We start from the raw sequence: 25,539 nt of genomic DNA on the forward strand, positions 1-25,539 counted from the left end.
TGGGCGAGAAAAAGTAATTTAGAAAAAAAAAACAGAAAACTTTTTTGTTTAGGTTTTTAATAAAAAATGCAAATGCGTGCTCACTTCTGTTTGAAGTCCCCTATATATCTTGTTCTCGTAGCAGATATTTTTTCGATTCTGGATCGTCTAATGGTTACTGGATCGTCTAATGGTCCCAAGGTGCGTGTCTCCTTATACTTACACTTTTACTCTAATGTGCCGAAGGAAGTCCCTTTCAAGATAATAGCTGCACTGCTGAGTTTTGGTCGATTCAGATAAAAGTGAAATATCATGTAACAACCCAACGCGCTGAGGTAGCCCATTATGGGTACTAAAGTACTTTAAATGTCTGGCGACTTTTGTGACTCAAATGCCAGTCACTATAAAGGTGTAGATCAGTTGCAATAAAGTAATTACTTGTGAATGAACGACTTCCGGATAAATATTTACAAATTGCTGCTGTGTTGTTCCCAATTTCTTTTTTAAAGTGTAAACAAAGAAGAATACCATGAAAGAAATTCAGTCGGACCGCGAGTAATTAACTAAGTGTAATCGACTTGAGCTCTACGATAACCGTGTTTGCGTCAAATAATACGGTAGGATAATTCGGTCAATTGTCTTCTTAGATTTTTTCACAAGTTGCACATTAAGCAAATAAAGCAAATACAGGGTGACCTGAAAAGATTTATCAATTAAAAATCGTCGCTATCATTTCCATGAAATCGAAATTCAAATTAATAATTCGACAATTGCAATCACAAACCCGCAGATCCAAGGCACAAACAGCGATTTCATTAGGACTGAAGCGGAGAGAGAGAGAGAGAGAGATGCAGGCCCGTAGCCAGCAATTTCAAAGGGGGGGGGTCTTTTTCTGCAAAAGTGGACCTTTTATTATATAATCCCCATGTACCTAGGTCAAATTTTACCCAGAGTGGACCTTTTTCCAGCAAAAAGGGGGGTTCGAAAGAACCCCCCGAACCCCCCTGGCTACGGGCCTGGAGATGTATATTACATTACTGCATAATTATATGAACATCCATACAAGACTCACGTATGGCTTTTTGGATTTATTGTATTCTCGAAACTAACAATGTATTCACTCGCCAAAACAAAATTGCATCCTTTACGTCCACAGGTCCACAGCTTCAGTCTCGCTATTCATCGCCTACTGTCTTCCACGCGCTTAGCTTGCGATGACATTTGGAAGATATGGTTCCATCAGGTTGTTCTGAAATACTAGTATAGGCCAAACCTTACCGCTGCATTTTAATGTTAAAAGGCCAGCAGGTGAGCCCCGCTGTGGTGGTCCGAATAACGCACTCTGACTTTTTGTATATTATACCGGGTATTTTGCAGTGCACCACCGAAGCATATATCCGGAGGCATCACCTTTTTATGAAGATATGTTATTTGCCGATTCATCTTCAAAGAGAGCGCTGTTTTGCCTGCCACAATTACAGGCACGGAGTAAGCCGAGAAGTTCCGAAGTATGCCGAAACGGAAGGTGCTCGGTTTTGCCTGTTCATGAAAGTCTATTTATAAGATGTCTAAAAGGTATACTGCTTTAAATAATTGCTATGCATGTGTTGCTGTAATCAGTTGCGGTTGTACACGGACGACTTTTTACACCAAACATCAAATAAAGCTTATCTAGGATGATTTATTTTTGTTACAAGTGAGATATCTTAAAGTGCTATTTAAACTCCAGTGGGGTTTGTGTTTTTTGGAGAAAGACCAGAAGGAATTCACAGCGAATTCTCAAGTGTTTTAAAAGTTGACCTCGTAGGGATGTAACAGATAATTACAAATTGTGAGCATTACGTTGCCAATTTCAGCAAACATACCACAAGGCTCTTCTGTTAGATTCTTGGAATATTTCGCTAGTTTATATTCAATTTCACCGTACACATTTCATTCATTTAAAATACACATCGTTAAAAAGAGTAGGATCCGTACTAAAATATCCCTCTGCAACCCGTGAAGTTAATTAACGTATAGCATAGCGGATGGGTTATGGGAGTTTTTTTTTTAATTAAAAATGGCATGTTATAGGTAAATGATCTTGAGGAAAATCGGCACTGTTTAGTTTTAAACATAATTGTTCATCTTACCGTACTTTCAATATACGAAAAACATAGACATACTTGCATACTTCATGTGTCTTCATCAATATCCACTTGGTCATTCCCACGAAAACTACCCAGAGCTGCCAAGAAAACAAAATGCTATGCGAAAAAGTTTATGGCCTTATGTAACAGTGATATGCATCATATCAATTATATTTCTCGATAATTTTTAAAATCTTTCCTTTCTCAGATTTCATTCAAAGTTTCAATAATTGTTTCTTCAAACAAGGCCTAATATCAGAGTTGTTACCTATTGCAATATTTCGATATCTGCTAGGAAAGTTTCACCTGGGAGCAATGTTGGGCATCGAAGTATTGGAGAGGTAACAACTCTGATAAAGCTGCTGTTTAAACAACCATTTACTGTAATTTCACTGCATAGCGCACCTAGTAAAACTCTGTGTTGAGATTGCTTTGTTCGTAATGTTGCATGAATTACATGTATAAAGCAGTTTGTGAAGTTATGCGGAATAAACAAAGAAACAACGAAGAAAACTTCGTGCCGATTTATAATTAGAAATCTAATGCATTTACATTATTCACTGGTGAGATACGACATTGCCATAAATATAAAAAATGTATAATCCATCACTGACTTTTAAAAATTACCAAGTCTTTGAAATTTTCAAATTGTTTGAATTATACAATTCCCAAATAATCCGAATAAATCCACTCAAGAGATCCTAAGCCTAATTATGGAAATCCCGCGAAGTTGAGTTACCCGAGATTACGTTGCAACGTTATTCATTAGCTTATAGATTAATCAGAAGCGCTCTTATTACTGATATCTCCCACGCTTGAAATGCCATCCCGGCTGCGTGGGGATCTCGTTCTGGATAACGTGCGTAGCATACAGTGAATTCCAGAAAGAGGTCTCCATTAGGATAAGAGTTCTCTGAAGCGCTCCTTGATCTGACAAATCGTTCTGATGCATGGATTTGCTTTTGTTATCGACGATTGGATAGGTTATGTAATACTGCATTACTGTATTGACTTTTGATTACTTTTTTCTCCTTTGTGTGTGGAAGTGCTTAAGAATTCTAAGATAACCTTTCTAAATGTGAAGACGTACACAAACTGTATTATATCAAGCAATGTAAACATCCCACACGTGTTACTCGTTCTTAGCTTGTTAAGTTTTCGAGCAATGTATCAACAGCGCCTTCTAATAACGAGTGTTTCTAAAATAACCCAATGACTTCTTTTTTTATTAAATCCATTATGACTGATACCGAATATTCCTAATTCACACACGGACAAGTCACGCACGGTACTAGTGTGAGCTTGACTCCTCATGACATCCTGCAAAACACATTTTGTGTTCACATGTTTCCGCATATATATTTTTACGCGAAATAACTATGTTGTAATTTTTACATGTTTTTGTACCTGCACATGTACTGCACAATATTACCGTGTTTGTCCATGCATTCATATACATGTACATGTACAACTGGGACGGTAACCCAGCATTTGTATTTTAAGGTCTCACTTAGTATATATGAAGCACAATTCTGTTAACATCAGAGTTTTAAGAGGTAATGTTTCATCACGAATCTTTGGTGATGAGAGTCAGTTCATGCATTTCGTGTCCATTGTGTTGATCTACACGTAACATCTTTCCGTTGGAAAGGATGGAATAGGATTCCGCTTTGGCGCATGCGTGGCAATTGCGTGGTTCAAGATACCCTCCCTTTTTGGCAGACGACCCCTGAGAGCTTCGCCATGACGACATCAACCTCGCTGTTCTTCGGGGTAATAAGTGGAGTCGTATGCAACAGTACTGTAATTCGTTCCGAAAATTTGAACCAGAAAAACTGTACAAGAAAAAGTTGATGCAAAAGTTTGTGTAGTACAGCATTTGCGAGAGGAATTGCATTATTCCGTCTATTTCTTGGGCGACGTAGTTTGGGTTTATAAATTTCAACATAAGGTGGCGAAGCCTTATCACGTAGCTGGGGACACAGAGCAATAGAAACACCACAGATACAAGTAATAACATATTGGTTATGTTCATTTGAAGATGGTGTCTGGCTCTCTCCGACCGGAAGTGCATTTTCGGCACCCGCATCATGGACCCGCGTTTCTTGCTGGCTATGATTATAATGTAGGCAATCCTTGCATTGAAATAGAACAAAGATATAGACGGGATGAGGAGGGTCACTACAGTGTCCACGTAGTTCAGTATGTTAGCCACTTGGGGGTTGTCGTAATTCGGGACGCACCTCATCTCTTGAACCGAGACGGTCGCCATGGAGACGCTGTATCCGCCAAACGCCACCACCGCCAGAGTGACGGTGACGAGAACCGCGCGCTGCGTCGTGCACATCTCGGGCCGCTTTAGCGGGTAACAGACGGCTATATAACGCTCCACCGTGAAGCTAACGACGTACCACACGGAGAGAAAACTAAAAACATAGGTCAGGTAAACCATCAGGCGGCAGCTGTGAATTGTTTGATTGACGTCATGCACCCGCTCTATCCAGTCCCCAAACAATATACAGAATAAGAATCCTGAGTCAGTCAACGCCAGCGCCGCTAAGTAGACGCTGGTGGACAGCTTGCGCATCCCCGTGGAGACAAACACCAGGAATGAGACGCCGTTGCCTATCAGTCCGATACACACCACGATAGGAATGAAGTACTTGTTGCTGGCCGCTATCGCGGAATACATGGGCCAATTTTGGCTAATACCCCCATCACATCCTGAACCGTTAACCCCAAAGGTTGTCAGCCCCAGCGAGGCGTTCCCCCGCTCGAACAATGTCTCATTAAGCGTTCCGTCCAATTCACCGAGACCGCTGCTGCTACTATAGCCGCTAGAAGCTTCGTCGCAGATGCTAGACCCCATTTCGGCGGCGTAGAAACTGTTGTACATGGCCATTGAGTCTGCTAATGGATTTACATCCTATATCCCACTATGTCAATCTGAAAATAGAAAAAGAAAAAATATTAACATATCTCAAATCCCTTCGCCATCAAAATTAATCTTTTTTGTAGTGGTCGTGTTACTTACTGAAATAGGATACCTGCATCTGAAAGCTGAGGGAATTATAAATCGATAAACATGCACAACCCAAGATCAAGAAATACTGTTTTTTAAGCACTGGTTAATTCTGCGGCCTATATCCCATTATATGGCCACCATACCACCAGCACTATTATCATCATAGTCACTATCATCATCATCATCATCATCATCATAATCATCGTAATCACTAGTCATACTACTTCAACCGCCTTCCTCCGAGTTCAGTGTTACTGTGCCTTCTGTATTATAAGACGTCTTCCTGGCAATAGAATAGAATAACAGTGAAAGGTATCGTATAGAGGACATTCGCTACCATGCGAGACCAATATGACACCCCGAGAAACCGACGGAATAAATATCGAAAAAGGTGTGACCAGTCCTGCCAAAATGAAATAATATTTCATCAGCTGTGACGTACAAGTGCGTTAATGTGCCTATTTTGTTTACTGGGCGTCATTTTGTACGCGGAAGGTTTTTTAGAAACTTGCCCATTAAAATCACCTTTATCACGCACTCGATTTTGTTACCTGTTTTTTCAAGAGGACTCCATATTCCTCCTGCTGTGTCTGTTTGTGTGAACCTACGGCACCGCAGCATATTACTGGCCTCAACCTTTACAAAAGTCTCATTGATATCCCACTTAATACCTAAATCACTGAGGGCCACAGTGTGTCAAAATTGAGATGCCATTATTTTTCTTGGGTGATTTAATTTTGGTAAAAGATATTTAGGCGACTTTAAGAAAAACATAGCGTTCGTGGACAATTGAGCTCTCAGCGTGTCTTCGTGTCAATCAAAGTCGCGCTCTTTAATCATGGCTGCGGATCAATAGACCTTTGATAGCAGATTTAAATAAGCCAGATCAAAATACTTTTCTATAGCTTATAGGTACAAAATGATGACCAGTGGGAGTCGAAGTTCGCTGACCCTAGTGGACATACACAAACAGAAAGGTGCAGCTTAATTCAATATCACTAAAATAGTATGCGGAAAATGAAGTAAACAAAGCCCTCAATTAAAAGGTAAATTTCGTTCATGAAAAATAAGGAGATTGGCGTATTTGTTTATTGGACACGGTCAAAAGGGTGCAAAGGCACTTTTAATAACTTCAGGCTGTAAACGTGCTGTTTGTTTTAAAAAAATATTTATGCGATCAGCAAACGAAATTGATATCATTTCAGGAAGTTTATCTCCAAACTCTTTTTTGGTAGAAATGAGAAAATAAAAAATAAACCCCATCTTTCCTGTATGGATTTTTTTTTTTTTTTTTTTTTTTTTTTTTTTTTTTTTGGACAGAAACCTGACACAGAATATGCTATTTACGTGCGTGCACGAACTTATAGCGTTTAAAAGCGTTTTGTTTTCTTTTCTTAAGCAAACAGACAGAGCACGCAACAAAAAGAAACGAGAGAGCTGCAAGTTCAGGATATGACTTTGAAAGGTTGGCATCCAGATATGACTTCTTGATGGCCTTGAATAGGAGAACTGACACTAAAACAATTTTCAAAAGACATGGTGATTCATGATACGTGTGGAATTTAAGGCCCATGGATACAAGTACCAATACAGTGCTCTTATAAAATATCGGTAACTGCAGTGTTTCTGCGCCTGATAAAATTGTACGACAATATTTGCAATTTATTTGCCCATTCTCACAGCTGTCCACAACCGGCGAACCAATATAAGTTAATACAAATGTGGCAGGAGCCCAAAAATCTTAACTGTAAATGTGCATTTCATTTCCTTATTAACAATCTTAATTTCATTTTCATTGTTTATAAAGTTGCCACAGTTCTGATAGGGGCGGGGTATTGTTTAAACCAATAGTTTGTAAGGCGCTCGCTTTTGTTTACGTATTGCATTTAAAAAATACCTAGGTTATAGGCCTAAAGATTAACCGAGACTTCCGCTAGTTCACATTCATACACTGAAAACTCTACTGAAATCAAATGATAAGCGCTGAAAAATCGTTGTGAATACAGGTCGTCAAAGCTTGCTGTTCGAAATGCATGCTATTTCTTTACTATAGCCTACCTAAACACAAATCTACCATACCAGTGCGATCAACCACTGATTTCTCTACCTGCTTTGATAAATAAACTTAATTTGATATACGGGTAAATCATCCACCAGTGTAGAGGTTGGCTTTCACGTACCTTCGGAGTAAATAAAACAATTAATCTAAAATGATTATCCTAAAAAGAGAGACGCATTACTGAGTTATGCACGTACTCGGCGTTCTCTGCGTGGCGGATATTGTTTTACCCCTCCTTAATAATGTTATGCTGTCGGTGTCGACTGGGAGTCCTGTTGCCTGTAGATAAAAAGTGTGAAAAATAGGGTCATGTTAAGCCCCCAAGAACCAAAATGAGAAACCGTCAAATTAGCTCTGCCAATTAAGAAGGTTGTGTTTTCACGTCCGTTGTCTGTCTGTTTGTTTGATTGTTTGTTCATCATCAGCCTAACTCTGAAAGTTATAAATGGGATTTTGATGACATTTTCAGGAAATGTCAAAAAAGAAATAACTTGAAAGAGATTCGATTTTGGCGATGATCCATTTATAAATTAACGATTAATCATGAGTTAATTATTCGTCTTGGTGGGGGCGTGCGCTCTCTTGTGTGCTTTCATAGTTTCTGGTGATTTTTCCCGAGCTTCTCCGACTATCAAAGTCAGCAAACGAGCTCTGTTGTGGACAATATTTTCCTTTACACGCCGAGTCCCAGGCTCGTTTCTCCCATCTACATGTAGAACACTGCGCTACGCCAAAATCGGGCATTCGACATGCCTGTTTATGAAAATTCATAGAACGGAGGCCGGCCAATCTATTAAAACGTATTCAACCAAGGTGACCCGACTATTCTGGTCAGGGTTACCCGATACCTGATCGAATATGTAAAACAGATTACGCTCTTGCCCATAAAAGAACGATCGAATATGTAAAAAAATGTAGAGAGAAACGATATGTTTGAATGAGGGGTTTCCTCCAGCATGCTGGCTATAGTACATGTACGTTACCTTGGTATTGGTATTACATTAAAAATACATCGTGCATAAGGAGTACTGAGGCTGAACAAGTCAACATATAAACAGTTGAAAAAAATCACTTTAGTAAAGCACCCTCTGGTCAGTTAATAGTGTTACTCTTTCAACTTTTCTTAATACTTCTACTAAACCCCTAAATAGATTTCAAAGTCTTTGAGATCTGTACCTTGTGGAGTTGTCTGTTACGTCATATTGTTTGTCTCTCTTCTTAGTTTCAGGGCAATTCAATATTCCTTCCAAACGAATTCTTTGAACTCAGAGATAAAAAGACAATTAATTGCAAGAGACAACAACAACAACGTTACAGCCATAAATTGAAAATATGATACCATTCTCGACGTCCTTTAGGAAGTCAGTAAGATCGTCTGCCTGCCAAACAGCAATTCTGTAACATACTCGACACAGGAGAAATGTCCAAAATGCCGGAATTTCCTGAACTAAGTGCATGAACACTTTGGAGACCTGAATGTTATTGTTCACAGGAATACCGGGTAACTTACAGCGCAACATGGTCTTATTTTTTTCGTACTTCTAGTAAACCACTGCGTTAAATAGTTTTCAAAGTATCACATTTCTAGTACACATGCTTAGCACGTTTTAGATAAATGGGTGTGTGATGGCGAACTGCCATGAAAAGTTAAAAAAAAACAACAATTATTTCAACAGTTGATAGCGACTAGTTGTTCAGATGACCGTTAAATAATACCGCTGCACATTGGTTTTTGCTTTGGTCACATTCTTTATTACTGTGATTGGTCTGTGTACAACGAGCCATTTGTTTGAATCTATCGTCCGTTCTTCGGTTTCATGCCATACCTAGATGTTAAGTCATTTATCATCCTTTATCATGAATGAATTTATGAAATAAGTTCCTACTTTCTTCTTGGTGGGCAATAAGCCGATATATTTTACGTTTCGGTGCTCACATTGGCTGTGTTCACATGGTGCTCCGATGAAGGGAATCTTGACCGGTGTGACAGGAATGGTCCTAGGCCTTGGAATGGAAGTCCGGGGTCCCATATGATTGGCACAGGTTAGGGTTAGTCGGGGTATTGGGGTTAGTATATGGGACGAGTGTCAGCTGTACAAAGTAATAGGCCTCAGTTCCTAGCGGACTACCATTCCTGTCACACCTGTTTCAGTGGTATGGCCACTTGTAGTTGCAATCAAGCTGGCGTGTACACAACAGATAACCTTCATTTCATTTTAACAAGTTTTAACAAGATAAATTCGATCAAAATCTGAAATTTCTCAATCTTATCTCCTCTCCTTTAGCATATCAGGGTATGGGCCAACTCACTTGTTTCGTTTCCGCATATTTATCTAATGTGGTTCAAAGGCGAGTTGCCCTGATTGAAAAATATTACACGCCAATTCTCAACACTCGAGCAAGAGAGATATACTATTGAAAAAAGGTCAGGCAGCATTGACCGGGCAACGCCACAAGAGGTATAATATTCTATTGTTCATAACAGATTAAGCATCAATCTCGATAAGAGCACTTCCGCTTGGCCCTTGTTATATTAATGACCACTTTAAAGATCGGACCTCCGATTCCAGAAAACAGCATTTCAGCGTCAGCGTCAGCTTAAACAAAGGTCAAATTCGTATCGGGATCAACTGAATAAACCTGTTCATTAGATTTGCAAATTGAATTTCATGTTCAATCGTTTCCGGGATATCAGTTGCATACACCTCGCGGGTTTCCTCCGTGACATTGTCCGAAATGGTCATCTTTATAAAGCGCCATCTACAGAGTCTTTTCGACATTGCGGCAGTAGATTTTTTCAAATGTTTCCAAACATAGGTTGTCTGTTACTGAACCCGTTTTAACGCAATATATCAAAATATTTTTAAAAAATCAGCGTGTGATTTAATTTGCACAGAAGGTCAAATTATGGTGGTATCCCAACGCTGAGATTGGTCTAATTGCGTTCAAACACTGCAGGTAAATCAAATTGCGCTACTACGTTTCGAAGCCACGCATTAATTTTTCAGAAAATAATCCATCTCTTTGTGTATATTTAGAGGTTACAAATATGCCACGTTCATTTAATTCTGAAACCATTGTTAGTACACGAATACAAACCAGGCTTTGGAATGAATATGTACCGGGCCGCTGCGTACATGTATCTGCCGTAATCAAGTGCTGATCATTATTGCATTATATTACACACTACAGAAGTCAACACGGCAGGCGCTAGCTATGGCCAAACTAATTAAAAGAACGTAATAAGTTGCATTCCCCAGAGAGGATGGTATTTTTTTTATAAATAGTTCTTTAATTTCTTGCTGCGAAGTTTTTTTTTTTGTTTTTTTTTTTGTTTTTTTTTTTTTTTACGGAGGGGGATTCAGTTCGTGCAACTGTAACATAAAACGCAATGACAGTTTCTGCAATTTCTGGCTTCCAAGCTTACAGTAGGCTTTAGCTCGTTTGATTAAGCTATGTCAGGCGCCTGAATACCACGGCGAGCGTAAAATTACCTCCCATTATTGCGCCCACGACAGGCTCTATATTGCAGTTAAAGGATTCGTTCACAGACAAATATTGCTTGGTATGGGCAGTTAGATAGTGCGCTGAAACCCTGCGTAGTAATTACCGAGAAAATGTGTATATTAAATCACTCTCACTATTCTTATACGGAATCACTATTAATTAAGGAGTGTGTAGGAAAACGAGGCTGTAATCAAGTGATTTTTTTTTATTTCGGGAATTTCGTTTCTTTTGGAACTGGTTTTTACACGATTAATCCGAACTGAGTAACATTCAGCATTTTGCTTAAAATGAAAAACAAAATTCTAGTCCTGTACCGTCTTGCCTTTTTTTGCCAAAAATATCTTTTTTTTTCTGTCAATTTTGGCTGCTGCTTCTTGCAATACACGGTCGGTTGATATTTCACCAGATTATCGATTTTAACATAGCTTTCCCTTCTACAGACATTTTACCTTACACAACAAATAATCACACTTATTTTATAATAGAACCTTAGTATCCTTTAATTACAGAATCCCTTTAATTTTGCCCGAATAGTTCTTAAGAATGCGAGAAAATGTAAATGATGTGCTCAATGCATTTCTGACTAAAAACCTTGTCTGCTTATGTAACAGCACTGCTGTCCCCTGCAAACATCTACAGGTGGTACTGCCGCGTGGAAACCACGTGTATACAGTGGCCGGATGCACACCTCTTGGTGTAAGAGTTGCATGCCCTTGATCATAAGGAAGGACATCTTTTATCTACATTTATAGAGTCTGGTATATGTAACTGTTTATTGGGTAATGGCGTCTCCAGATTTTATCTAAGCATAACTGTTCACTTACTATTTTGCCCCCTCTCGGGTGATTTTGATTAGAAGAGACTGTTATGGCATTTCCCGTTATTTCTCAGCTGATAATATCCACTTCACTCTCTATGTAGTGATAAAATATATGTTGGTAGGTGCCTGACATTAACGACCTTACCTAACTAAAGTGTAATATTAACGCCATGTGGGCAACCATCTGAAACTCATTGCTGCACTAATGTGTTCGAGGTCGAACAACTGCTCTGTCATACGTTCCGGTAAATCGCGTGGCCCACACACACGTTGAACTACATAAAAGCGGAAAACGGATTTCATTTTTGGCAACCTAGCGGGCACATGTTGGCAACAACATTGTGTCTTACACCTACTCCACACATGAACGATGGGAAGAAGCGGCGGGGAGGGGTCATGGAAAGGTCATGGAAAGGTCATGGCAAGGTCGGGTACACATACAAAATTTGCAATTCAGTGGTACATGTACCCTGAACGTGTTTTTCCTTTCAGCAGATAACTCTGGCTTTGTAAAACACAGCGGCAGAGAGACAAGGGTATATTTGCAATAAAATAGGACAACGTGTACTTGTGCCGGCTTGCCTGAATTGCGACATACAAGCACACTATATCATAGAATTGTCAGAGTTAGATGCATTATGACTGTATGTTTGAATAAACCTCTCTCTCTCTCTCTCTCACACACACACACACACGCACACGCACACACACACACACTGCCACCAGCAATAAACACCACCTTTCAAGTTAAACGTACGTCGTCTATTTCATATTTTTATCGCGCATGTGAGGAGTGAAAAACGCTCACACTACTGACAAGTGTAGCCTTTGATTGCTTTTCTGAAATACAATATGAAGTTATGAAACGGGCCATCTTCTCTTAAATCACGTTCTATGCGTCATTGAAAGGAGAAATGACTTCGATTTCCTGGGATTTTTCTTTTGAATTGGCTAAAGATCGAACCGCACAATTATAGGTGATTTCACTAATCGCCCCCATTGTATTGTCACCACTTGTGAGCCGTTGCTATGGCGACTACGCTTCTTTTTGATGACTCTGGAAATAATTGCTGTTCATGGCGGTAAAGACAAAAGGCGCATTGTCTCGAGGTGGAAGTAAATTCAAAAGGCATCACAACTCAGGATCGCGTTCTTTCATATTCTGGAGCTAATTTCAGTTATATTACATCGTATAAAGAACGCGATGTAATTAAACCTTGACGACTGAAAATACATGGGTACTAGTAAATGTGCGTAGCCGACATTTGACGTCCAAGAGCTAGTAAATGATCCAAATTACTACGTGCTGTATTAACTGTCACCACATAGGACAGCAGTGTTACCAGAAATATCGTAATATGCTCGGTTTCTTTTACGATCTGAGGGGGGGGGATTCCTCATATTATCATAACACGTTACTAAACCTTAATTTTTCACTAAGACCTAATTTCTTCCCAAGGCGATTTGTAATTCCTGTCGATGATCATGATATGTGAATATGCTTACTCAGGGCTCACTCCCAATGAAACGATCGATCTACCTAGATCGATCCAATTCCTCGGGAAATGCAATCAGTTAAACAGATTAACACGCCTCCTCTTGTTTTCAACGTACTCGCATCATCACCAGGTTTTTATGTTTTTTACTCAACGCCAAGAGGAGGCGTGTTAATCGTTGGAAATGAGCCCTTAAACGTCAGAACCCTGCCACCACCTCCCAAGAATGTAGTTTGCTTCGGTTCCAATATTGACTAACGTTTTATCATCACCCGCGCACACACCTTAACGAATCCTTTTACAAGCAGACGACAGACGGGGCGTATTCAAATACTTCAACTATAAGAACATCGCCAGAAGGTAAAGGGGCTTTCAAGCCGCAGTGTGTTAAGATTTCATTATACCGCGTTATTCATACGATATAAAATAAGAAAAAAAATCATTCATACGATGTAAAATAATTAAAAGTATAAAGTTATAATTATCCACAGAGGGTTTGGAACATACACAAGCACAGGGTATGCAGACTTATGCAGGAGAGAGGTCCAGTCTGGTATGACCACAAGAAAGTCCAGATATAACGTGACATAGCCAGCATCAAGATCAATCTCAATACACGACCCGTCTAACGAGAATCCTGTAGGCGGATCTTGACAAATGTTGCATTGATCTCATTGTCACTTTCACTAAATCTTCCGCTCATTTCTCCGTTATTAGATCGTACTATGGCTATCGATATTTCCCGGAAAATCGTTTGGGAATTGCACCACTATTACAGCAATGGTATAAAAGATATAATTTGTATTTTATGACATTACATCTTTGTGCTTTTTGCAAGTCATTGAAGCTTTAGACTGCAGTATGAAATGTAGGCCAAAGTCATGCTTTAAGTTCCTATAAGCGCTTAAAGGAAGGCAATGAGTGTTAGACATTCATAAAGTAAATTTATTAAATTTCCTGGGATTTTTCAGCAATTATCCACTATCACCAAGGTAAACTATACTTAAAAGCATTCACATATTCACAATTCCAGAAACCCGTTTTTTAATTCTAAGTTTCTAGTTATAAGTCACTCTCGCACATGTTATGGGGATATAAATGTAGATGACTTTTACACGTGGTGGTTAAAATTTTGTAACTTTGAATATAGAACTCGAGAACAGGTTCGTGGAACGTACTTTTCTCATCGGTTTTGGGTGGTGGTAGAGACTGCAGACATTTCTAAGGAAAATATCATTATTATTATTATTATTATTATTATTATTATTATTATTATTATATTTTATTGATATCATTTCAATTAAATGAAGATCTAAAGCGTCCTGTAGCCCATTAAATAAACTTTGTCAGTTTGATGTAAATGGCGTCTCATTTCCAATTAACTTACACTTATATTGCGGAGGTGTATTACCTCATTGGATGTTATTCACCATGAGCGATGCCTACATCAGAGGTCTGGCCATTGGTCGTGCCTGTATCATTTATCAAAGTTTCAGTAGTGTTGACGCGTGTGTGTACCAGTACACAGTTTACTCAAAAAAGGCTAGACACTTAGTTTAAACACTGCATGAGTACCAAAGTGCAAGACGCAAGTAGCCTATCATATAAGACTGGGCTCCCATGCCTAGATCGATTTAACAGGATCGATTCATCTCCAAGAGGTTTCTCGCTAAATTGATGTCAGCTTAAGCGGCTGAGATGTCTGACACGCCTACTGAAGCTGCTAAACGATAGTTAATTATCCCCTAGCAGCTTAGCTAGGCGTGACAGACATCTAAGCAGCTTAAGTTGATTACAATTTAGTCAGAATCCTCCCTTGGAGATAGATCGATCCACAGTTGTTGCGATAGGGCTCTGAGAATGTTCCCTTAGTGAATAAGTGAGACGCAGATGATGCGTCAAATTTTCGGTTCTACTAGTTACACAGGTGGTCGGTTTCTCGGTGGAGGTCTGTGGGGGACACAGGGTGGGGGTGGGGGTAGGGGTGGGGTGGGGGCAAGATTAGGGCACAATGAAGAAAAATACGTGGATATAAATGAAGGCAGACCGGTGTAAATTTTCCCCTCTGGATCCACTCACACATTAACTATAGGTCTTATGCAGTGTACTAGCATATTACCAGTATATGTCTTGTCATCTACAGGAAGCGTTTTCCTTGAACAACAGTGATAAAAAATGGGAAAAAATCCCTGCGATAATATTTCATGGATGACATCTTAAAGTAATCCACTGATATGATGATGACTATAATGATACCATAATGATGATATCTATATTCTGCAATTATTATTAATCCTGTCATTACATTTGCATGCCCAATATCACATAAGCTAATTCGTATTCTCCACAGAGAAGGTAGTATGCATCTAGAGACTTACATTAAGATTGTATCCATTATAAATAACGTCTATCGCAACTACATCAATTTCTCATAAAAAATAACAACATTAGGTGCACGGGTCAACATGCTGTAACACAAATATATAGGGCAAAACGAAACATTATCTCGTACTTTGACGATAGAGACAAAGGACCATGTATATAAATATGAAGTAATTTATAAATAATATCTTGTATTTTTGTATAACGTATATAATGATCATAAATTATTATTGCTAAGCCAAACAAGAGCAAGGTTACAGTGGTCATTACACGCCCATTCAGTCAAGAAAGCGCGCAATGATTTCAAACACCTGTCGGTAAAAATGTCAGCAGTTTTCGCTCTTATAGTTATCATGTTAGCATATTGCACACTTGTACATGTAAAATGTACGTCCTTTCGTCTTTTGGGTTTCGTTCCCCCGTAACAAATTAAAAACACTCATATGCATAGGTGATCTAACACTAGAACAATGTACTTCTACAATGCATCTCCCTTGAACAACGCTATATCCCTCGCAAAGATTTTTACCCTTAATAACTCATTCACGTGTTGCTATAAGTGTCATGGAATTGATTGTGTGAAGATCAGTGTCACATAGGACTCTTCACTTTCAATTTTCGTATGATGCAATTTAGAGCAATTTAGACAGCTTTTAGCAAGCTAAAGTAAGAGGTTAAAAGCAATCCAGCGGCAAAAGTGGTGAGCTGAATACATATTTGTGACTGAAATGGAGAAAGAAAGCCATTTGAAATATGTGATTCTTTGACTAAATACATTGGACCCAGCGTTAATTTCTATGGTCAATACTAATCTGCTGGGAGTGTTTCTGTATGCGGCGGTTTCACTTTTCATATCTTCTCTTAAAAACACTTTTTGAATTTCGGAATTGCGAAGCTTTCACTGAAAACGTAGGAATTACATAAGAGTTTTGTCCCTCCAGTTTGAAAATGAGTTTAGTTGCAAATGTATCATTTACATGGAAAAATGCAATTTGGCCCACTGACCTGCTGATTTGTAACCACAATCCAGATAGTCCGGAAAACTAAAATCCTTTAAATTATTTGTCGGTATACCATCTGCTGCTCTTTGGATTTCGAACTTGCAGAAATAACTTTTACTCTAAATCTATTTTCTTTTTGAATGTTAGGCCAAAAACGACAATACAGGAAGAAAGCAAATCAGTATTTTGAACACAAAGTCAGTGTGCCCCCCTCCCCCCCCAAAAAAATCTTGGAATATTAAATTTGGGTAATGAAAGTATGGGAATAACGGCGCGATGTTTGCTAACCGTGAAATCTGCTGATGAGATATCAAATGTATTTTTCCAATCAGTAGAATGAAAGTATTTCTTTTAGATGAATTCACAAGTCAATGCATACGAACTTCGTTTTAATCTGTGCTTATCGGCGACAGATCCCCTTCGTATGCGTTCGCTCATACAGGTAAAACGCTGAACAATTCAGTTTAAGTTGTTCAATTTTTTAGAGTGAATTTCATTATAAATACTTTCGAAGTTTTCATTTGAGAAGATACTGGTGGGCTACCTTCCCTTCCTTATCCCCGCCTCTGGGTACTGCAAATGAATTATATTTTAAGAAAATAACTATACCGTTTGCATTGAAAAAAAGGCTAAACATTGTTACCCCCCCCCCCCCCCCCCCCCCCCCCCCCCCCCCCCCCCCCCCATTGACTACAATACTGGCAGCATTAGGAAACGGACATAGGGATACTGAACACAAAGCTTGACAGTTTTCATTTCTCAAATAGATGTCAACAAGTAAATAAGAAAATAAACTTACGTATAACTGAGTCTGGGCAAAAGTCGCGTTCTTTATCCGTGGTTTGCGATGCTTATAACACCGACCATGAAAAGCACTGTCATGTCTCGCTAAAAAAGACTAGCAGTTATCTGTTTTAAAACTTAAGTTCCAAGTCAAGTTTCTTAATTCTGCTGCTTATAAGAGGCAGTGTCATATTTTAATGAATCCTACAGATATTTGATTGACGAGGACGTTCAAGATGGTCGAGAACTCGTGGACGAGTCTGAACCTTTTCAAGTGCTTTTTTTACATCCAGCTGAACTTTCATATCGTTTTACTCTCTGGGGGCATTTCCCTTCTCATATTTGTTCATTGCAGAAAAATTAAATAGCCACTGTGCGTTGAAGAGTTCAAATTAGAAGCAAGTTGAACAAGCACTCTCTTGCTCACGCCAAGTGAACGAACGTGTCTACCATGGGTATGAACCGCAAGCGCATTTTCGTTGTAAGCTGTGTCTTATATACTCGAAATTACACAATGGCCCAACTGCTCATAAAAGATGGTTAGTCTGGTATATCCATTGAAGCCTAAACGTTTTTATCGAGCACTTCATTATTCATCGCCTCCGAAGTACTGCAACCTCTTCTTGGATGTTTGATCACCTCACCCTGGCTTCTGAAACCTTTTTATGATAGCTACGTGAAAGTTCACGGTGGATTTATTTCCAAAGCACGGGCAAAATATCATAGAGTGACCTTTCGAAACTGGTCCAATTGAAACTAATTAGCTGCAACCCGAAATGTAGTTAAAAGCAATGCCGGTGGCTCCGTGAGTCTAACTGAAAAAATACACATTTTCTACGTAATATGTACCCGAAGAGCTAGCTCATTGGTTGTGTGCAAGCCAATCGAATAGCGTCAATGTGAATGCAAGAAAAGCAGTCGTATGTAAGGTTTCAAGTTTTATATTAGGCTAATGCAATGATGAATTGTTTTACAACATAAAAAACTATATTCAAGGCTCTGGAGTCAGCAAAACGATTTCACGCTAAAAAGCCTTACAGCAGTTCTGCGTATTCCTTTTAAATCTAATCTAGGCCTAAGACAAATTTAATGTCGTTTTAAAAAACAACAGAACTGGTTGCCGTCACAGCCACAGGTTGTTCTCAGAGCAATTCGTGCACAATTTACTTGAAATAAACCAATTTTAATTGAACCAAGAACCACCAAAATTGGACAGGAAAACTAGTTCTTCTGTAAAAGAAAAAAAGCCACACAAAATGTTTACTTTTCAAGATCAGCTATGCCTGTATTGCTACAGCCCTATATGTACAGGTATACGCTCTGTTCAAACAAAGGGACGTCATAAAAAGGGACAGCAAAATACCAGTCGTCCTGAACACTTGGTTCGACTGCCAGACCAGTGCATACACGTCAAAGCCATCGGCTACAGTTAGGGCATGGATCAGCGTCGTTCAAACTCGCCACGATGGATGCACAAGTAAATTGAGGAGGATGATTGATGGAGAAATTTCCTCGCGTTGGATTACGGCGGGCAATTCAGAGAAAATATTGGAACTCTGGGATAAATATGCAAAGAAAGGGATCGCATGAGCAAACCAACGCAGCAGAACGCATAATTTTGTAATTAACTGACTTGATACCACTTTTCCAACCGGGTAAGATTCTATCAGTGAACGTTAAGAGATGAAATCGTTTCAGGAATCGAATCAGGCCACTTGATAAACGACTACAAGAACGTATTCAGAGACAGACCCAGAAAATAGTGTCTGTGTTCCAAATCACACTTTTTAAGAGAGAGAGAGAGAGAGAGAGAGAGAGAGAGAGAGAGAGAGAGAGAACAAAATCATAAGCCCACAGATTCATGCTCATAAACAGCAAACATTCATGGGGGAAGGGGGAAAATGGCAAATCAACTTCTGTTTTTAACCCTTCGTCACTGGTCCTCGCGCTATCCGTTCCGTTTCAGACTCGGGTATCAATAGTCCGTCACTGCCACATGTTGTGTAAAGTTTACCTATTGTCTATCAATGAAAATAAAAAAAAGAAAATAAGTACCGGGTCATTCTTCACAGTGTACGACAATGGTATCTTCATGATGACCTTGCTCTGGTCCGACCTGACAGTGTGCGTTGTATGTGAGCAATTGGACATTGTTATTTAATGTTGCCTTGGTTACATTATTGATACCGATCAGATGACAGCTGGTAAGGAAAGGTAACGGGATTAATGGGGTCACGGTTAATGAGTTTGTCGCGTTTCAGCGTGGCTTCAGTATTCCAAAAAATGAAAACGATCAGATTTTCGGATTTATCATTATTGCGTGCTTGTAGGCTACGTTCGTGTGTTCGTGCGGGTTGCAGTTTTCACTTTTATGTGCTTTTGTGCGTAAGATCTGATTTATACTAGTTATGATTTGAGGTTCACAGAATATTTTGAGAGTTCTGTTTCATGCCGACACTGAATGTCATTTAGATTTCGATGGCGTTTCAAACACAGCTATATTAGTGGAGTAAATATATAACGGTATTACATATATATATTAACGTGGTTTCGATAGTACATGGCTTGGACTTTTGACATCTCGATTGAGTGCGAAGAAACAATAGAAAAATATTCTCTCATATATACACATGTATGTACACTGATCATCTGATTTTATAAATTTTGCGCGCCATTTTCCAGGTAGCTTTCAAGTTTTTCAATGATCTTATTTAAAAATTTGGCACATCATAGCCTTGCAAATGTAGGGATGGCATAACCTTATACTGACATCCATGTACAACTAATGTTACGTTTTCTACAAAAAAAGCAAATGTTTGTTCAAATAAGGTCATAATCATTTCAAAAGTATGATTGGAAAACGAGATGTGAAATTGATCACCTGGGACATCACATTTGCGTTGAATAAGGCCATAATTGTAAGGTGATTGTTCTCTGAATTCTCTGAAAGTCATTTCCCTGGAAGTGACGTGGAACTGACCTCAAAATATCTTCTCCCTGGTATCTCCTTGCTGATCTAACCATTGTGTTTTATGAGACCCCAGATGCTCCCTGTGTAGCGTTTACATAATGGAGATGTATGCATGTGTGGCTGCGTGATCTACCATTGATCAGTACACGGATAGCTGATATTGAAAAACGAGAGACAATGTTCGAAAGAAGAGTCAAAGATTAAACGAGGACTTGACCGATGGTAACACATAACCACATGCGCATGCACACACACACACACACACAAACGAAAACAAACACACTTAAATGTACAGTTGTGCGTGCATGCATACGCATGCGTGTGTTAAAAAGACTCGTCATATGGATATATACTCACAGGATCGAGGTATATCATGGCAAATAGTGGTAAAAAAAGGGTAACGCGATGTACCTACACCACATACCAAACAAATGTTGGCCAAATGTTTCAATTGCTAACATAGATGGGTAACATGTCAGCATTTTAAAAAAAAATCTCTCTCTCTCTCTCTCTCTCTCTCTCTCTTTCTCTCTCTCTCTCTCTCTCTCTCTCTCCCTCTTTCTCATTCAGTTTACAGAACCCAGGTAAATGTCAACGTTTTCCAAAAGGAGAAAAACAGCTTTGTTGGAGGAAGTCACCTCTGGGAAGTGACAAGCATTTTGACATTTTCGGTTTTGCGTTAGACACGAACCGTTGTTAAGAATGAATATCAGACATGAGCTATCAGTGTAACGTTCTCTCGTGGTGTAATTAGAGTTTGCATTCGTCCTTTCCGTCAAAATGTCACTTCACTAGAAAAGCCACGTATTTTCAGAAAGTAAAAAAAAAAACGTCTTATGTATATCAAAGGTGTTTTTCAAAGAGAAAGAAATCCCATGTGCTTCTACAAGTCCACCGTGTACGTTTTTTTTTTCCTAATTACCCAATACTACATTTCGTTAGAAACAGAACAAAGGGGGCAGACATTTAGCATACTGTATTTTCGGTCAGCAATGGTCACATATGAAAAGTAAGCTATAGTTTCACGTAGCTTTGAGTATGTGAATTGTCATATATGTATATCCTATGGACATATCGTGTTTTAGATATTGGATCAGGTCATATTACCTCTAACAACCCTGAGTGACATATCCTTTATGATTAATTTAAACCTTCCTTTGCCTGAGCCAAATTGGTTCTTTTACTGTAAAATTGGCTGTTTACATTTTATGGCTCTTGAAACATTTCTGGTTTGCTTTTATATCTGGAATGAATAACCCACCTGTTTTGAAAACTGATGCTCGAACAAAACGCAAAACAACTTCAGTTGACCTTGTGACATATGTGTGCCCTTTCAGAAATCATAAGTTATGTAATTGCAATAGAAATTGTGTTTTACAAGACCAGTAAATCACCATTGCCTTCCTTACAGGGATTTATTAAACGATATTCTCTGTAGACCCCTCATTTCAAGCAATCGCATGGACCAAGAGCATGGCTTAAGTGGATACTGATTAATGTTGCCATGGAGACAAAGTGATTGGAACCTATTGTGAAGGGTTGTAGATTGCATATCTTACGTCATCAGCTTTGATCCTAGTTTCTCTCCAGTCATTATGCAACACATGGGACACGTTTTTTTTTTTTTTTTTTTTTTTTTTTTTTTTTTTTTGATCCAGTGAGTTTCTTGACTCGATGCGCGGCATACAACTAAACGTCTCAGATGGAAGAGAGTTTTCAGTTATCGTTCAAAACAAGGAAACTGTCATCATTCGAATCATGACCAATTAATATACTGTAGAAGGTCAAATGACACATGATATCTAAAGTGACAGGTCTCCAAGAATTTGTGTGTGTGTGGGTCAATTGGTTTCTGGAAACTGTCGTCCAGTGTCCTGTCTTCTATAACTGACGATGTTTACATTTTGTACAATATGCTATGTCTCAAAAGGAATACCCTCTCCGCACTTGATACGAAGAAAGATACCGATTTCAAGATATTCGGTCAGAATATTAATTTCCCTCCCAGAAATTACAAAGAATTGATTTCATGAAAGTTTCCATGATACCTTGCAGCGTCCTGTTGATAGTGAACGAGTGCTGTAATTGCACGTCGACTTCGTAACTGAAACTACGTTTAATGCTTTCTGTAGTTCTCAGATAATGATGATTGCATTAGACTTTTAAAGTACAGTAACCTTTCCCTATAGGTTAAAACACCAATATCCACAGGTATTCCGGTTGTGAATTGACCTTGAGCTTGTTAAACAAAATATACAATAAATTGCCTCAAAGTGACTGGAAAATAGAAGGCCCGAGTACAGCAAGAAGGAATGGTTAGACAAAACAACTTCCCTTGTTAATGAATATAACTCTCTCTAAACAAAAATCGTATCATAATACATTTATCTTTACATAATTATACATTTTACTATGGGTTATCCAACAAATGTGGGACATTTGTGTTGTCAAAAATATTTTAAGCAAGACTTATATACCAACGGACAAGAGTTGGGCGTGCTTGGCTCCAACAATGTATCGCCAGTGGCAGTTAAGTTATCAATGGTTCAAAACAGTTAATAATGCGTATGCTGGCGGGGGGGGGGGGGGGTTAATGCCCTCTGTACGCTTTTGAAAATTAATAAAAAACGATGATCCCAACTGCTGTCAAATGTCATTATTTTTAGCTTTTCATCAAGTACTCTCTGCAGGGGAGGGGTCTGGAAAAAGTCAACTCTTTTTAGACCTGTGAAATTAAAATGATGATAAAATTGGATGATCTCTGAGACAGCTCGACCGTACATTGTAGATGTTACGACTGACGGGAATGAGACGCACCGTAGAAAAAAAAGTACCATTCACAGTTACTGGTATCATATGACTACGCATTTGATAGAGACAATGGTTTTAGGAGTGATGCTGTGATTATCTCGATCATAAAATGCAAGGACTATGCTGTAAGCTGACGAGTGGTGATGAGAAGATGATGACGGAAACGGAATATCTTTAAAATTACTCACCAAAAAAAAAAAAAAAAAAAAAAAAAAAAATCAACTCATGACCTTTGTATTGGAGAAAGGCACAAGTATCCGTTTTAGATACATGTATAAACAATCAAGTTACCCGTGATAGATACATAGATGGATAGATAGATGTAACGGCTGTCGAAATAACGTTAGATTTAGCCCAATAATGAAGCCAAAGAGGAAATGATAAGGTTTTAGTGGGCGAACAAGCAAAAAAGAATGTTGCTTAAGATGTCAGTGCAGATTATTCCCTCCCCCACACCAAACGAGTCTGTACTTTCGATTTCCATACAATTTGAAAGTGAAATTTGATTACTCACGATGCCGTGAACACATTTGCATTACCCATGAAGTTATTTATAGTGATGATGAGTGACTTACTACAGCAAAACTTGGGAGTCTACATGTATCACAAGTTAGTTAATTCAACATATGTTACACGAATTCACATAAAACATTTTATCAAATGTTTACAGGGAAGAAAGTTGAATGCTAGACACAAAACGTAATGGTTTATAAGGAAGGATACTATCTATATACAAGTTGAAATGGTTTTGCCAATTCAGCTAATACTTGATCGTGTTCGATTCCGAATCATTGTCACTAGGACAAAAGATATCCTAAAATAAATGTGCGAAAAGGTGTACAAAATTCTAGCCCTGGTGTGCGCGTGTACTGGTGCTCGTTTGCTTGAAGGTGACGAAAGAATGTAAATTACAGGATGAAAAGAATGTGATATGTATTTGAGAGAGAGAGAGAGAGAGAGAGAGAGAGAGGTGGTGTAGTAGTCTTGAGGCACCTGCAGACAACAAAAATGGTAAACCATTATTTTCTGCTGTATGTCAAGCACGGTTGTTGAGCAGGGCGATGGCGTACACGTATCTTGTCATATATATATATATATATATATATATATATATATAATTTCTTTGACCAACTTCAAAGGGCACACGAGAAACAGCTGACCAGATGCAGATGGTAACATTTGTCCACTTAATCCGTGATGAAAGGTAAATGAACGATGTCATCTATTGCCCAATGATGCGCTAAATCACTGTCATTGTGTTCATTTTAAGCACAGATGGACAACAGAAAATCGTCGCCGCATCGAAAACCCAGTGCTCGGCAAATAAGCAAACGGTATATGGTTTTGCCCGCGTGCCTGGACGGTTTGATGTTTATGATTTATGTACGTTGTTGAATTCAATCAGCATGCAGTAAAGATGGACGTTGTGGTGTAAAATTTCTCCTGTATGACTATCTTTATTCATACGAAGCTAAGAGTACATATCACTTGATGACCGTTTACTAAATCACTTTGTTCGTCGATAAATTGTTGAGTTGTCCAAATAAAAAAATATTACAATTCTTCTCGCGCGAATGAGTGTGAGAAGTGCACGTTGACTGGCTCTCGTTTGGTATTTATAACAAAAGAATATAAATTGAAGGCCAGGGAGAAATATTAAGTGCCGTCACCTCTGTGCCTGTGCATGTGTGTGTGTGTGTGTGTGTGTGTGTGTGAGAGAGAGAGAGAGAGAGAGAGAAAGAGAGAGACAGAGAGAGAGGGAGAGGTTATGGTGTTGCGGTCTTGAAGCACCTGCAGGCAAGAATGGCAAACTATTATTTTCTGCTGTATGTCAAGTACGGTTCCCGACCCCACAATACAAAAGCCAGGTACTTTTTCAGAATCATCTACCGGTATCTGGGAGAGTAGCTAAATATAGTCGTATTGTAATGCTGATGATGTGTTTAAAAAGCTGGAAATTCTATCTTTAATACATGCACATAATGTGATCCCACAACTCTATTTGAACGAAGAGAGTGAGTGAATTGTAAGATAATTCCTCTTTTAATGTCTGAAAATATATATAAGTTTACATTGTACCAGTGTTGTCTGTATGTTTACTTACATGTAGATATTCATGCCCTTAGCCAGTAATTTCAAAGTTCCTTTTTTCTGAAACAAAGTGGGCCTTTTACCTCCGTTTTTCTAGATTAAATTTTTACCCAGAGCAAAAATAATAATAATAATAATAATTGCCGTTCGTGAAATTTAAAAACGTGTTAGAGCAATCTTTCACCAGTTGCAAAGAAAATGAGACATTATGTATTCCTCAGAGTCTAAACTCTCATTTTGAGGAGAAAGGTAGGAAGAAGTCAATAAGCCGTTTTGTTTTTGAGGACAAAAGGTAGGATTATTATCCACCTACATCTCTATAGTACGATATTCAGTTACGTTTGCTTAGTACCATGGATGCCTGTAGCCGCAGCGCATCATTATTTCAGGCAATGGACCATCAGCAATAAATCAAAGCACTTCTTAGGCGACGATCATTTGATCAGCGAGCTTTTTATCCATCTAGATGTCTAATGAATCATTGT

The 25,539-nt window shown here is 38.7% G+C and overlaps 1 protein-coding gene across 10 annotated transcripts in view; it reads right to left on the reverse strand.

The window, feature by feature from the left end:
• Positions 1-2,622: 2,622 nt before the first annotated feature.
• Positions 2,623-25,539, reverse strand: part of LOC106158956 (cysteinyl leukotriene receptor 2) — a 39,427-nt gene continuing 16,510 nt past the window's right edge. For 3 of the 10 annotated variants that reach the window (XM_087015737.1, XM_087015736.1, XM_087015735.1), the window contains one exon: positions 2,623-5,054. In XM_087015737.1, the coding sequence (XP_086871863.1) occupies positions 3,676-5,010 (1,335 nt within the window). In that variant the 5' untranslated portion in view covers positions 5,011-5,054 and the 3' untranslated portion in view covers positions 2,623-3,675. Of the gene's footprint in view, positions 5,055-5,345; positions 5,559-5,684; positions 6,993-8,368; positions 8,487-8,531; positions 8,676-17,197; positions 18,006-25,539 lie in introns of those variants that run through there. The other 7 variants (XM_013535086.2, XM_087015740.1, XM_013535088.2 and 4 more) reach the window with 7 other exon arrangements.

The sequence above is a fragment of the Lingula anatina genome, chromosome 6 (genome assembly GCF_051362555.1).
Source record: "Lingula anatina isolate TDL-2025a chromosome 6, LinAna3.0, whole genome shotgun sequence".
Taxonomy (NCBI): domain Eukaryota; kingdom Metazoa; phylum Brachiopoda; class Lingulata; order Lingulida; family Lingulidae; genus Lingula; species Lingula anatina.